Source organism: Podarcis muralis, chromosome 6, assembly GCF_964188315.1.
Source record: "Podarcis muralis chromosome 6, rPodMur119.hap1.1, whole genome shotgun sequence".
Taxonomy (NCBI): Eukaryota; Metazoa; Chordata; class Lepidosauria; order Squamata; family Lacertidae; genus Podarcis; species Podarcis muralis.
In genome coordinates this window covers 65555450-65571652 of record NC_135660.1, presented here as the reverse complement: position 1 = coordinate 65571652, position 16203 = coordinate 65555450, and the positions used below count along the sequence as shown (strand labels likewise).

The window sequence follows — 16203 nt, the reverse complement described above, 5'->3', positions numbered from 1 at the left end:
GCCTCCCGCAGAAGAGGTCAGAAGAGAACTTTGGATACAGTAGACTGTCTCATTAGGCATTAAACTCCTGAGTTCATGCTTGAGAGAAACGCCTTCTTTCTAAACCAGTTAGACACTGCCTTCATTTGTGGGTGAGGCTTCTAAGCTGGCAGCCAACAGATGAAAATGCCAAACATCACCTTTTGCCTAAAGAAAAAGAACAAAGATCTGTTTGCTGTGATAGTTTACTAAACAGAAAGCAATTTGTGCTTTCAGATGTCAGATGTTGGCAGAAACATTTCTGCTCCCAGAATTTTGATACTGATTTCTGATCAGTGTTCAAAAATGTGTGGTAGCACATTGGTACAGCCTTCATTTATTTGAGTTTTATGTTGGAGTTACCTAGCTTATTCTTATGCGCCTTATTAGGCTATGCATCACCTGCCAACCTAGCAGTTCAAAAGCACGTCAAAGTGATAAATAGGTACCGCTCCGGCGGGAAAGTAAACGGCGTTTCCGTGCGCTGCTCTGGTTCGCCAGAAGCAGCTTAGTCATGCTGGCCACATGACCTGGAAGCTGTACGCCAGCTCCCTCGGCCAATAAAGCGAAATGAGCGCTGCAACCCCAGAGTCGGCCACGACCTAATGGTCAGGGGTCCCTTTACCTTTAAGCTATGCATCAGAGAAACCTGAGTGTAAGAAGCATGTACTAAGAAGCACTAGCCACATGGCAAAAGACTATAGGAAGCAATGACTTTGGTAAAGGAGGCATCTCATGAAACAGCTAAAATGTTCATCCTGACCAAAGACTAAATTCACTTGTGTTGGTTTTCTTAATAAAATAAAATAAAGAAAAGAAAGAAGGAAATTTGGTATTTGTTGCTTGCATTGGGTCGGTAATTGTGGGAATGGGGATATTGTATACCTTCATTTCCTTATGTAAAAACAGTTTTTAGTCTGATTTCTTGGGCTTGCTAAATCACAGTATGGTGGGGAATTTCTTCTGTACTACCCCCCCCCCATAAGCACAAAAATATGTATATGAATTCTTAGAGAAATGAGTAATCCATCTTATTTCCTTAAAGCTTGTGACTAGTTATAAAGAACTGAGGATATAACATAACTTATGCAGTACTTTATTATGTCAAAGTGTCATTTTTAAACTTCAGAAACAGGATACTTCAAAGCATTCTTCTCTAAATGGGACAGGTCAAATAAGTAGTTGCATTTTATTTCCTTTTCGATGTTACAGGTTAACTTAAAGTACCAAGAACTTTCCTCTGTTGAATTAAAAACTGTATTTTAGCTTTGGCTTGTTGCTTGGCCTTCGTATGCTTGCCATAGCTGCTGCTAATGATTCTAAGACTTGAAAGTGTTTACATTTAATTGTGATGAAAACCTGGATTTATGAACTGGGCTTTGTTTATTCCATACACAACATATGTAAAGCATGGTGTCCCCTAATGCAAATTATAGTTACACCTGTATGTTCCTTTATATAGATTATGTTGCAAGCTTCTAAAGGTAGGGACAGCATAATGTAATAAGTATCTTATCAAGCTTATTACTGAGAAGCTTGGTTTAGCTGGAACTCTAAACATACTTATTCATTTCTTAAAATGTATACACCGCTTGATGCGGGGGGCACACCTCAAAGCAGTTTACAAAAAGATAAAACAATAAAACTGAGGAAAATCCACCACCTCACTTCAAAGCATACAAAGAATAAAAATACTGGAGTTGACATTCTGCTTTACTATAACATGAGCACATGGAATCATGAGTAACATGGGATCTTGGACCTTTAAATTTTCTTAAAAAATATATTAACTATAAATAGTAGTGATGATAATAGTTTTGGGGAGAAGAAACTAGACAGCTGCTTTTGCATTACTTTTTTATATTGTACCATCACCACGGTACATTTGAATTACATAAGCAACATAGACGCTGTAGGAATTTACAATCTGAAACAAAACAGGCATTTGGTCAGTTGACTGTCAAGGTTTGAGGAGTGGAGATCATGGGCAGAGATAAAATGAGAAATAGGAGTCAAAATATAGGTTGAGCAGGGGCAGAGAGTGGTCTTGAAGGCCAGGCATTCTATTGACTATAGAAGATCATGGGAAGTCAGGGAAGGAAACAAATGATGTGGTCAGATCAGTGAGAAATGAGAATGGTTTTGGTTTCTCGATAGACGGGAGAGGACTAAGATATGAAACAGGAAGAGGCCAGAGGACTTACATGAACCAGAGTTGTAGCCACGAGGACAGAGAGGAACAGTTGGATTTTTAGTATGTTGTACAGGGAGAAAGGTCCATAACATGGCCATTCTAAACAGGTGGGTAGCAGTGGAGAGAAACTAATCCAAGATAAGCTGTGACACTTTGCCTAGACAATAGGATGAATGAAGTAGTCGCCATTCATGTGCCAAAAAAATCATTACAGAGTGAGCACATCATCTGTAGATGAGTTGCGAGTTGCACATTCTCTGCTTTGCCATTCATTCTCTTTAGAGAATTGCTCTCTTCCACTGCACCGCAATATCCACATGATCTCAGCTATAACTGCAGGTCATCTCTTAACCGGGAATGAGATTGAACTCTGTAACCTTCTAGTTCTTTTCTTTAAAATATCATGTTGTTGTTGTTGTTGTTGTTGTTGTTATTTTAAAAATAATTTCTTGACCAAGTGTTTTTTAGCAGTCAAATGCCATTCCTAATGTTCAGACCACCAAAAGTAAAACAACTATTTTACAGTAGCATAGTTTGCTAATTCTTGTAACTATACAGTAGTTGTGCCTCACTGCTTGGAACTCCACTACATTAGTAAAAAAAACCAGCGTTTTGAATGCGTTATAAACATGCAACACCAGGTGGTGCTGGAGAGTAAAAAAAATATATTATGTGATTTTACATAGCGTTTCTTTTTCTTTTGTTATAACGATTTAATTTCTGACTTAATTATAGCATGGTTTTTTCCCGAATGTGTAGATCCACCCTTAGATTCATCTGACTAACCATCTTTTGCTTGGCTTTTAAACTTTCTAGTTCGAAGCCTATTTCCTCTCCCGTGATCCTCCAGTTTGGACATGCAGAAACCCTTCAACCTCTCCTTGCTCTCATGGGCTACTTCAAAGACGAAGAGCCTCTTAAAGCTAACAACTACCACAGGCAGATGCACCGGAAATTTCGTAGCGGCCGCATTGTCCCTTATGCCGCAAACCTGTTGTTTGTGCTTTATCACTGTGATCAAGCCACAACTCCAAAGGAAGAGTACAAGATCCAGGTATTGCTCAACGAGAAGCTGCTGCAATTTCCACACACGGGAGAAACAGTTGCTTTGTACACCGACCTGAAAAACCACTATAATGAAGCCCTCCAAAATTGTCACTTTTCCAAAGTGTGCGACATGCCAAAAAATACTACTCAAGGTGATCTGTATGTAAAGGGGACAAAGTAGAGGAAGAATTTTTGTGTGTGGAAGTGTTTGATAAAATGTAGCTCTTTTGCTTTTGCTACTTTTTAGGAAGATGTACCATTACACTTTAAAAAAAGAACTTCATAAACTGGTTTCTGAAATTCAAAAACAAAATTACAAAAACAAAGATACAGGACATCTCAAAACATTCAAACAAACTTCTGAAGCTGTTTCTGGGGAAAAACTGCCTTTTTTAGGATCAAGAATGATCTAGGTGTAACCACATGGTATTTGGCATGCAGTTTACTTCATAGCTTCGCCAGTTATTTAATGTGAATAGTTTGGAAATTATTGTGGATCTCAATTGCTGCTTCACTGGAATATTCACCTGTGAATACAGCCTCTTATGTATAAACATCTCCTAAGTACAAACATCTCTTATATAAGATTCCAGGTGGTTTTCATGGTTATGTTTTACAAAAATAATTGGTCTTTGCCAAGTATTTTGGAGACCTTGCATAAAAGGTTGCATCTAGTTAATAGTCCACTGAAATAATGGACTTTACTAATTACTGATTTTAATGGGTCTGCTCTGAATATGACCTAATTGCGCACAACCCCCAAATTGTAAAGCAATAGGAGAATACCAGTACTGCTCTATTTTCATAATTCAGTCTTTTCTGTGTTTTGTTTTGGTAGCTTTTGCCCAGCAATAATGTGGTTCTGTGGCTGCAAAAAGAGGAGTGATACGTTTGCCATTTGGGCAGACGCCAATCTGTGATGGGCATTCAGGTAGTCTATAATAATAACATTGAAGAGAAGGGGGTCACTGCTTTGAGTTCAGCTTCAAAAAGAACAAAATTAGTCAGCTAGAGAGAGCACAGTCATACCTTGGAAGTCGAACGGAATCCATTCTGGGAGTCCGTTCGACTTCCAAAATAATCGGAAACCAAAGCATGGCTTCTGATTGGCTGCAGGAAGCTCCTGCAGCCAATCAGAAGTCCCGCCGGACGTTCGGCTTCCAAAAATAGTTCACAAACCAGAATAGTCACTTCCGGGTTTGCGGCGTCCGGGAGCCAAAACATTCAAGAGCTTAGCTGTTCAGAAACCAAGGTACAACTGTAGTGCATAGTGCACATTTTAAAGAGGAAATCCGTGATGCTTTAATATGGCTTCCCCCTTTAAATCCATTCTTGGGTGTGGTTTCCATATGTAAACTGTAAAGAGACTTCTTTTCCCAACTAAATATATTCAATCATGCATTGAAGCAGGAATTAGTTTTTCAGAATTGAAAATAGTATTATCACCTCAGTCTTGGCTTTTTTTGGTCTGTTTCTCTATAGCTTTTTTTCATTCCTATGAACCATTCCTTGAAACCGGAGTGTTGTTTTTTTTAGTGGGGCACTATCTTGGATACAGTATTGCTAAACACTTTGAAGATTCTGTTTTTGTTTTTTAACAAGAGTTGCTGCTAAAAAACCCACGCTTTTAAGAAAAATAATAAAGAACAAATATCCATAAAAGGCTCCATCATGGTTTACAGTGTGCAGCGTATCTGTGTGTTAAATTACTGGTCTATAACATGAGATGCCATACAGCACCATTTTGAAGGGAGCTCTTTCTAAAGAGGAAGGTTTTACGGACAATTTTGGGGGGTGGGGTGGGGAGGGGAGGTTCTTAATGGGGAGTGTCAGGTGAACAAACCTGTAAGGATAGGTCTGTTGACATTGAAGTCCCATCTGTCCAATTCCACATGATAAACGAAATGCAGCATATTGCATGATAAAGCTGTTTTCATACTGGATGAATATAAGTATTTGTGAGCAGTGTGGTTGCTAAGGTGTGTGCTTACAGTGGAGCCCTTTGTATGCCTATAATTCAGTTTATGGTTTCAAACTTCTCCTGCATATCATATAATGGTTTGGTTGCTGTATAACAAAAGAGGGGAAACTTCACGATAGCACAAGCTGCTTAAACACCTCAAATGTTGTCAGATAGCTATCACGCCATTCCAAAAAAAATAATATTAAAGAAATAAAGTAATTATTGGACTGATTTGTCTCGTTTGTTAAATGCAGGATAGATGTTTAAGGCACAAAATGCACCATACAGACCTAAAATGTGGGGAGTAGTCATTTCAAGTGGAAGAAGAGCAAACTAGAGAGGCTAGTGAACTTTTCTCAGCCAGCTGCTTCCCCCCCCCCCCCCCCGTCTGGGCTTGGAGACTGGAAATGAGCTCAGTTTCGGGAAGGTGTTGTGGTGACAGGGCTGGGAAAGGGTTTAGCACCTCCCATTGCAGCCTCTGCCTCTCTGCTTGAAGTTGTATTCTATACATATATACCTGTATGTGCATACACATATACACGCACAATTTTATACCTGTTCAGCAACCCATGTCCTAAGATAAGAATCAACAGAAAGTGATGAGTCATCAAAAGGAAGTGATGAGTCATAGAACAGGGCTATGTAGATAAAAGGTGGAATAATGAAGAGATGCAAAAAATGAATGCAATTCCCGATGAATAACTCTACCAACTAGAGGCATCATGCAGCTTTCCTTTCTACTTGTGGCAGGGCGAGGAGATGGAAGAACTATATATTTCATTACTTGAAAACTAGGGTGAAGGAATGGCGCCCCTTTCTGTACGTTAAATAAAACAATTTAATTATTGTTCTGTACTTTCAGGTTGGCAGTCAGCCTGACCTACCTCACAGGGTCGTTTCGTGGGGATTATATGAGGAGGGGGGGGACTATTTATGCTACTTTACGCTCCTTGGAGAATAAAGCTGGAGTATATAAACAATAATACTAAGGTAACTCCATTCACTGCAGTGCGGCCAGCAAGTTTGCTATTTGAAGAAATAATGATGACTCGTACCTGATGCCCTACTTAAATGTGGTATGAGGTTATGGTAGTGCACCTGCTTTCTAAATTGCCACTCCTAAGCGCTTGTTAAAATAGTGAGTTGAGCAGCTACGTTTAAAGCATTGAAGATAAACAGGGGGACATGATTTGCAATCAATTAAAAATGTTTGCAGAAGGTGGGGAAATGTGTTTTAGTGCAGGAACAGGCTTTGGCTTCTGTAATTTACAAAGTGGGTCAAATGCTTCTGTCCTTGAGCTTTAAGCTGGCAGCCCTTGGGTCTTTCATTCAGCTGTTCATTGGTAGTCCTAGGATGGGTCATAACACTTAAGATATCTCCATATTTTAAGACTACAGTGGTACCTCGGAAGTTGGAACGGAATCCGTTCGACTTCCAAAATGTTTGGAAACCAAGGCATGGCTTCCTATTGGCTGCAGGAAGCCGCATTGGATGTTTGGGTTCCAAAGAACGTTTGTGAATTGGATCACTCACTTCCGGGTTTGGGAGCCAAAACGTTCAAGTCGCAAGGCGTTCATCAACCAAGGTACGACTGTATAATGTTAAATGTAGTCAAATGTCCAGGAAAATGCAGTTTCATGTTTACAGAGCAGCTTTGCAATGGTGCCCCAAAATAGTTACTACCTACAAAGTAACAATTGCATTGTATTTGCCTTATGTAAGCTTTTTCTTTTTCTTCTTGGCAGCAAGCCATTAGTCCTCAACAACTTTCAATGAAGTGATGACAAGTGGATTAAAAAGTATTGTTTACATTGCTTCAAAGAAATTAAAACTCCCTGCAACTAAGCTTTTTTTTTTTTTTTAAGGTAAAACTATCTTCTTGAATGGTTACACAATTTACCCATATGAGTTTTCTATCTTCCTACTGATCAGGAAGCTGACACAGCAGAATTGACAACACGGATCATTTGTTAGAGCAGGGATGGAGGAGGGAGAGAGAGAGACAGAAAAAGGTTCAGACTTAAATTGTTCTGTGTACAGTCCGAACCCAATAATGGTAATACACTGCAATGCACAGTTTGGGATACAGAGAAATAAGAGCATAGAGAAATTACGCAGACAGATGGAGGTGCTAAGAGTCGCATTAATGGATCACTGGAGAGAAATTTCCTTCTCACAAGGCAGTCAGTTTGTAGACACATGCAAAAATATCTTAGCACTCCATCGCCCTTCACAAACACCCTTCTTAAGAAACAAAATGACAAAATGGACTTTTTTAGTGGCTCCCTAATTGTGACTCCATCCCTGCTCTAGAAAAATTTCCTGCGTTTTCAACCATGGGATGAATTCTGGCATCATGCAAATATTTTGGTGAGTCATAACGTGGGTAAATTTATTACAAATTCTATAAAGAAATCTACTTGCACTTATACTACCTTGTCATGAGGAGACAATGCAATGCTTGCTCACATAAACATTCTCGGCTGCTCACTTTCATTTGCTGTTCACATATTGCAGCATCTGTAAATGAATCTCATTTGGGGTAGCTAGTGCCGGTACTTGGAATAAGATTTGCCTAATAGAAGATCTGTAAGATCTTTGGGTGTACTTTCCAATCTTTGACTAAAAGCAAGGCAAACAGTTGCCTGACTTCTTGAAGACTGGCCTTAGACTGCAGCAGCAATCTGTATGTTTAAAAATGCAAGAGTAAACATGTTGATGCAAAGCCAGTCCTCTTCATCTCCATAGGCCTTGCATGCATGCTTAGACTTAGAGGACCTGAGTGACACGTAACCTTTTGAAACAGGCAATACTGATTATTTGCATGTTGTGGCAAAGATATTTCTAATCAGGCAAATGGAGGGAAAGGGAAGTAGAGGGCTGTCTAGCTGCAGCAGCAACAAAGGTATTTAAGCCTGTATAACCAGCTTTGCAGTCGGTTGGGTTTTTTGCTTGTTTGTTCTTTGCAGCTCTTAGGAGGGAAGAGGTGTGGGTTTGTTTCCGTAGTGAAAAGCCACAGCTTCTCCATGGAAAGCTTTATGACTCCTTTTCCAGCCTCTCTTCACCACACCCTCCCTCACATTGATGAAGAAGTCCCAAGTGAAGGTGGAATAATGCACACACATAAAAGCAAGTTGCGTACGTGTTAATACATCGCGTGAACAGAGGCTTTTGCGCACACAGCGTTATAGATTTTAGGACCTTTCTAAAACATTAATTACTAGCAGGCTTGTGTCTGGCATTGCTTGGAAGTCCTAAGAAAAAAAGAAAAATCAGTACAATTTTGAAAGCGTTCAGTCCACCATCTTGATTCAACATGGAATCCAGTTGTATCCAAACAGGTAAAAACTCTGCTCCTTGATCTCAGGAACCATCACGTAAAAAAATGATTATGATATCTTAAGAGGTGTCCAAGTGCACAGTGGACCAATGAACAATTTCCCAGAATAGATACTAGATATAGCTGAATTTAGGGACACAGGTGGCGCTGTGGGTTAAACCACAGAGCCTAGGACTTGCCGATCAGAAGGTCAGCAGTTCAAATCCCCGTGACGGGGTGAGCTCCCGTTGCTCGGTCCCTGCTCCTACCAACCTAGCAGTTCGAAAGCATGTCAAAGTGCAAGTAGATAAATAGGTACCGCTCCAGCGGGAAGGTAAACGGCGTTTCCGTGCACTGCTCTGGTTCGCCAGAAGCGGCTTAGTCATGCTGGCCACATGACCCAGAAGCTGTACGCCGGCTACCCTGGCCGATAAAGCGAGATGAGCGCCGCAACCCCAGAGTCGGTCACGACTGGACCTAATGGTCAGGGGTCCCTTTACCTATAGCTGAATTAAAAGCTTTGAATTGATCTTACTCCCATCTTCTTGGAGTAGAGTTCCCCTAATACCTATATACACAATGTTTTTACCAGCAATAACAACAAAAGAGAGAACAGGGCGATAGTATCTCTTCCATATGACAGTCTTCTGTGAATGGTATAGTATGCTTATGCATATAAATCATTGTGGGAAGTCACGTTTTTTATCATCATCTGAGCATTTGGGATTGGTTTCTATCTGTCTCAATAGACAATGGAGTGTGCCTCCAGGGGTGAAGTCAAACTGGTGCGTTAGCAGCTCTGAAGTGATCTCTCCAGGGCGCAAGCCTGGGCATTGTGTATGGAGGTCCTGGGCTGTCCAGATGACAAGACCCCACCTCTTGGCCTCACTGATGTGGCCCAAAGGAAAGCAGAGCAATGTGTTGGGAACCAGCTTGGCTACAGGAGTTGCTGGAAGGAAGCGTTCAAGGCACCATCCAACCATCTTAGGGACTCTGGATTTGTGTAAGGTTTACTCCTTAGTCATTTCTTCTCCCACAGATATCCCACTAGGCAGCGGAGGCTTAGGATCAGAGTTTTCCTTCTCCTAGCTACCTTCAGAGGTGGTTGAACCCCATCTGCCACTCACTCCCCTCTACAATACAGCAATCATCTTCCTGACCAGTGGACCCACTATTGGTTTTGTCTGCTCAAGCTGTTGGAGACTGTCTTCACATGCAGGGGGAGTCCCAGACTCCCTGAGGGTTTGAGATCTACTGGCTATCCTTACCTGGTTTAGCCGGCCAGGTGAAGCTCTTTCCAGGGTGTGGCTACTCTCCCATGCTAACAGCTTCTAGGAGCCACAGGTGAGAGCTGAGTGCAGAGTCGGGACCAAGGGGGGACAAACTACCCCAGAAAGAGCACATCATGTCCTCTCCCAGAAGTACTACTCCACTCCTAGACCCCCATGCACCCCATCATCTGAACAACTGGCTGTGAATTTCAACATCACAGGTGCTTGGAAAGTAGTTCATGCAGAACTAATAGTATGGTGATTTCATTTTTTGCAGTCACGTAAGGACATAGCTTTCCTAATGATTGGGCTCAAATGTGCGTGCCAGTAACTCATGATGACTTGGCAACTTATGTTTCCCTGTAAATATTGAGTAATGCTTTCAGCAGTCTTTCTCTCCAATACTGGACTCTTTTTTAGCAGCTGAATGATGCTAAAATCACTCAAAATGCATCACAGGAAGTATAGCTTGCAGCGGGCAGCTTCTTATCCTTGTTATATGTCACAGATGAGAATAGAAACACATACATTGTGTGTGTGTGTGTGTGTGTGTGTGTGTGTGTGTGTGTGTGTGTGTCTTGCTTCTCTTCTCACCACTCCAATGCTAGACCATTCCCTTCCATATACGTAGTTGGAGATTCTCTTTCACCTCCTTGACAGTAATCTGACTATAGCTGTTTGCTTTATATATAAAAAAGGAAAGCACAATATCACAATTGTTTCAGCTGTTCTTCCTATATAACAGATGCGGGTCACACCCCCCCATAAACATTTATTCTGTGTATACAGACATTTATTGAGGGGATGGGGCAGAAGGACATGACACTCACGTATGCATTTATTTGCATGCACACTGAAGTCAGATTGCAACACACACACCCTCCAAACTGTAACTTCTAGAGCAGAGCTGAGGGGCATTTTCAGCCCAAGCGCTGCATTCTCAGCTGGTAGAGCATGAGAGTCAAGGTCAAGGGTTCAAGCCCCATGTTGGGCCAAAGATTCCTAAATTGTTGAGCTTGATGACCCTTCCAACTCTACAAATCTATAAAACCTTCTGAAGGTCACAGGTCAGTGTTGGGCAGGGCCAGGAGGAAAAGTAGGTGGAGCAAGATATGCTAATCTTACCTCCCTGCAGTGGCCTAATTGCTACACAAACTCACACTTCCCTCAGAGGCATTATTAGAGCTCAAGGGCACATTTTAATCAGAGGAAAGCACTGATGGTTGCATTCAGGAGACAGTTCTGAGGGCTAGGTAGAAGGACCTGAAGGACCTTTCAGCTCTTGTGCCTGAGGTTCTCCAACCCTGAGAGAAAATCCAGTGGAAAGGGTTGAAACCTAATAAGTTCTTGGGCAGCCTTCCCCAACCTTAGGGTGCTTTTGGACTCCTGTCATCTCAGACCATTGGTCATGGTGGCTGAGGGTGGTCATACTTCAACAACATCTGGGGACCCAAGGTTGTAGGACATGGGTGCATGCAGACAAGTTTTTTTTTAAAGGCATTGTCATCTACCAATGGTAGCTGTTACCATGGTGTTGTTCCAGTGTGACAGGCATTGTGCCTGATCCAGCACGTCTACCAGTTACTAGTGCGACGCATGTTGCGTATGCAGTGTATAATTGCATAATTAGAGTGACTTGTACATGAATGGAAGATTTGCCTTTTCTTAACTGTTCGCTTTAGACTAATGCATAAAAGGCATATTTTCGAATGATAATATTCCCTATGTGAGTTTCTGGCTTGTAGTGGGGCAAAGGTTTACACCTCCAGCTTGTTCCTTTAAGGCGGTGATCCCCTGCCGCACTGAAAACTCCCTTTGTCAACTTTTGGCCTGTTTACTCTCTCTCACACACACGCAAAAATCTAACGCTCTGCAAAGGCTGTTTGTTCCGAACAGCCCCACTGGAATCAAGTGTGTACACACTTAGCTGTAGTTTCCCAGGTAATATAGCGTGGAAGAACCAGCCTCCCAACGCTGGTATTGTTGCGGCTGACCTGACCAGGATAGAGATGGGTCGGAGAAGGGCTATGTGAATGCCCAGTGGAGCCAATCCAGTATTCACATAGCCTAGTTCTACTCCCATGCAAGAAAGTAGCAGAGGTGGCTCTGGGGTCAAGAGAGTGGCTCCACTCCACAGCTTGTACCACTATGGCACTGTAGAGCTCTACGTTCCCGCTTATCCTCATGCATCTACTAATAATGAGTTCAGGAGGCTCCCGTTTAAAAATGTCCCTTCACAAAGCATTTTGGGTCTATGTTCTAAAAACAATTTCATCTTAGCTGAGCCTCAGATACTGGATTAGAAGGGGGGTGCTTTATTAGTGCGCTCCTACACGGGTGGCGCTGTGGGTTAAACCACAGAGCCTAGGACTTTGCCGGTCAGAAGGTTGGCAGTTCAAATCCCCGCGACGGGGTGAGCTCCCATTGTTCGGTCCCAGCTCCTGCCCATCTAGCAGTTTGAAAGCACATCAAAGTGCAAGTAGATAAATAGGTACCACTTTGGCGGGAAGGTAAACGGCGTTTCCGTGTGCTGCTCTGGTTTGCCAGAAGCAGCTTAGTCATGCTGGCCACATGACCTGGAAGCTGTACGCCAGCTCCCTCGGCCAATAAAGCAAGATGAACACCGCAACCCCAGAGTCTGTCACGACTGGACCTAATGGTCAGGGGTCCCTTTACCTTTTACCAAACTATATGCAAAACTGAAATGATTCAGGTCTTCTTAGCTTCCTTTCCCTGATGGTGTCACCCAGAACTTGTTCCACACAAAAACCATTTCTAAATCACATTAGTTCCTTCTTGCATTACAGTCTCCTCCTCCAGTCTTACTGTCATCCGATGATTTTTTTTATTTTTAAAGGTGGTGGTACTGCGTACCCTTGAGTACCCCCCCCCCAAAAAAAAAAACACTGTGTCATCATTTTCTGTGATAAACTGCCCATGGCCTTCGCTTTGTCTCTTGGACTCCTCCCTTATGTTATTTGGTTCATTCTCCCTTTCAGCCAGTTTTGCCCTGCCCTGTCTCCAGGAATACCCCACACATTGAAGTTACCTCTCCCCCCCCCCCTTTTCTTTTAGATTCCTCATGAAAACACACCTTTTCCAGGAAGCCTATAAAGAAAACGCTCACATTACAGTAGCAAGACACATTGCTTCAACTCACCAGTGCATAGAATTAACATTGCTGTTGCATTTTAGGTTTTTTTTTTGGGGGGGGGTCCTTGTTTGTTTGTTACTGGTATTGTATGATCAACCTGCAACCAATAAAACTGCATGAGGTGGGATACTCCTTAATTAATTGTGCGTACTTTTATGTGGGAGGAAGAGGAACACCTCAGGGTCTACTTCTGAGTAAATGTGCACAGGATCGGTCTGCTTAGTAATAATTAATTTGAAGACTAACACAGCTGTTGGGAAACTAGTAATTCCCATTTCTGAACACTTGCCAGAGGCAAGATTAGTTTCGCATTTGTTTGAAATCCAACACATCTTTGTGTTAGCAAAAGCTTCAAATGCATTCCTCTTTGTTGCTTGAGGTCAATGTGGAGGCAAGAAGGAAGCAAAATGTTCTCAACTAGATCGTTTTTCAACTGCTTGAGACCTCTACACAGTAATGCCCCTGCCTTTTTGATCCTTTGGCAAAAGGATTTATTCTGAGGCTGTGTATATGTTACCGCTTACTCTGGCTCCAGAGCGCTCCCACCTCTGCTGTTTTGAAGAAGACATTAGCCGCAATGCATAGGTGTTGTGTAGTTTCTTGAGAAATGGCCCCATCTGTTGCTCTTTCGCTCTTACTATCTTCCATCCAATTAGCAAACGGAAGCCATGGTTAGAATGAAGTGGTGTGTACATTTCAGGAAGCTGTTGCACATGCAACAGGTGACAGCGCATGCAGATGACAGCTTCGATGAATTGGAATTTGGCACTGGGGAATGAATCAGGTAATGGGCACCAGGTGAAGACATCCATGCCTCCCTCTCTAGTGTGACGAGCAACATAAAAAGTGACTTGAAACGGAGGGGTGGCGAGGGGTGGGGGATAGTGGCAGGAGTGACCTCACTGCTTTTTGAGCTGCTGGTGTGTACATAGCCTGAGTTTAGATGTGAGTGGCAAATAGCTGAATCAGCCATTTACACAACTCTGTTCAGAGTCCTGACAAAAAAACAAAACTGTGAGCAAATAACTACCTGCAGAAAATGTACCTTGATCAGGCTGTGAACTTTGTGTGATGTTAGATAACTAGCTTAAGGGCAACTACGAAAAGGGGATAATGGGAATTATCTGAAACTGAGCTCCCTCCGTTCTGTTTAACTGAATCCCTGCAAATTACCTTGCTGGTTTTGAGTGCTTCTAGGTGAAGATTCCCCCCCCCCCAAAGATCTCAAGCATACTTTATGAACACACCCAATACTTGCCAAGATTAGCAGAGTCAAAATAACAGCCACGATCCAAAAGAGGAATTGCACAGGGCTTGTTGCATAACAGACACACATTCATAGAACTTTTGTACTGCTTCTCCGCCCCTCTCTATTCAGAGAACTTCTTGCCAAACATCTTAGCTGTGTGAAAGCTTGCTGTTTTCTGAGCTTCGTTAACTAGGGGAAAACATTAACACTGATGCAAAATCAAAGCCAAAAGATATACCGTATTAACTTTGCAATCCTATGCAATGTTCACACGGCAGCAAGTCTCATTTTGTTGAAAAGGGCTTTCTCCCTAATTAGTATGTTTATACTGAAGTCTAAGCCAGATAAATTCTAGATATTTTTTTCTTCAGCATGTGCTGTGTGAATAATATTTCTTTTTGTTCCTCTTCTGCTTAACATGATTCATCTAGAGTACAGAGAAAGAGAGAGGTTAAAGACGACAATGAAATGTAATCCACCAGCACTGTGCAACCACAACATTTTATTATAATCTGAACAACAGAAAGCCTCATACATTTTTCAAGCAAAGCTAGAACAAACATATGCTAGGAGGCCATATCTTGAAATGGTGTGGGTGTACTTTTAAATTAATCACTGGGTCATTTCCAGATAAGATTCTTCAAAAGCACAAAGACAGATTTTGAGTGCCGTACAAAATGTTACACCCAGAATACAATGATAGTTTCACAAAACCATTGGCCCAAGACAGCGATTACATTTGATGTATGTAGGCCTGGTTTTTGAGACCTGCATAATCCACTTTGACTCTCTTTGGTGGGGAGCAGAATTGCATATCCCTTTTCACACTATGTCTCTGGGGCTTCTCTCCATCTCCATTCATCCCTCATTCTCCAACTTGGTGCCCTCCAGGTATTTTAGTGAATGACAAATATCACTCATTGGCCATTCTGGCTGGCATCAATGAGAATTGTAATGTGAAACATCTAAAAGGGCACCAGGTTAAGGAAGGCTAGTTTAGAATCTAAAGTTTTAGGGCAGGGGTAGCCAGTGTAGTGCTGCAGAGCAACATAGGAAGTGACATTATACTGAGCCGACACTGACTGACAGCAGCTTTCTGGGATTTCAGAAAGTGGCATTCCCAGCCCTGCCTTCAGTTGCTGCTGATTGAACCTGAGACCTTCTGCCATTGATCTACTGCCCTTTCCCACAGCTGATGTGGAATAATAATAATAATAATAGTAATAGTAATAGTAATAGTAATAGTAATAGTAATAGTACTTTATTTATACCCCGCCCTTCCCAGATTAAAAACTGGGCTCAGGGTGGCTCAGGGCGGCTAACAGCAAATATAAAACATTGATTATTGTAGTCCAATAACATCTGGAGGGTGTTAGCTACTCCTGTTTCAGAGCCAAAGACTGGATGAAGGGGTGTGGTACCAAAGCAGTGGAGTTAAGCCACAGCTGATGGTTATCTCTGTTAATATATTTGGCTGGTATTACAAGAGAAGAGGTTTCTGGCAAGACTACTCCATTGATTATGTTGTGTCATCATCCTAAATGTTTACTGAACTACATTCCAGAATTCATGTAGGACCCACTTAAGGTCTACCTGGCCAGTCCTTATTGCTGTTGGGGTGGCTGAATGTGCTGAAACAGCACACCTGAAGCCCAAAGTAGCTCCAGGACACACAAGAACTTATGAACTGTTCTTACCTATACTCCATTGAAGTGTTTCCCTTGAACAAGTCTTGCGCTTTCCCTATAAGAAGTAAACAAAGGCAAAGGCCAGCCACTATGAAGTACTTCTCCAGGATGGGTAAATGGTCCCATTTAACATTGTAAGAAGGGGCTGGATGAGATCATCTGAAGGCTGAAGGTCTATTTTTTCATTTTCAGTCGACCTGGAGTCATTTTCTCCACTGTGGATCTTTGCTTGGGGAGGGATAGTAATGGGCTAGATGTGGGTGAATAGTCAAAGTCGAACATTGGTAAAATACAATGTT

General features: G+C 42.1%; 1 protein-coding gene across 2 annotated transcripts in view; it reads left to right on the top strand.

The window, feature by feature from the left end:
- The window catches only part of MINPP1 (multiple inositol-polyphosphate phosphatase 1), a 31249-nt gene extending 18145 nt beyond the window's left edge, over positions 1 to 13104 (top strand). The window contains exon 5 of one of the 2 annotated variants that reach the window (XM_028729677.2): positions 12889 to 13104. In XM_028729677.2, the coding sequence (XP_028585510.2) occupies positions 12889 to 13087 (199 nt within the window). In that variant the 3' untranslated portion in view covers positions 13088 to 13104. Of the gene's footprint in view, positions 1 to 3028; positions 5425 to 12888 lie in introns of those variants that run through there. The other variant, XM_028729676.2, reaches the window with a different exon arrangement.
- Positions 13105 to 16203: the final 3099 nt, after the last annotated feature.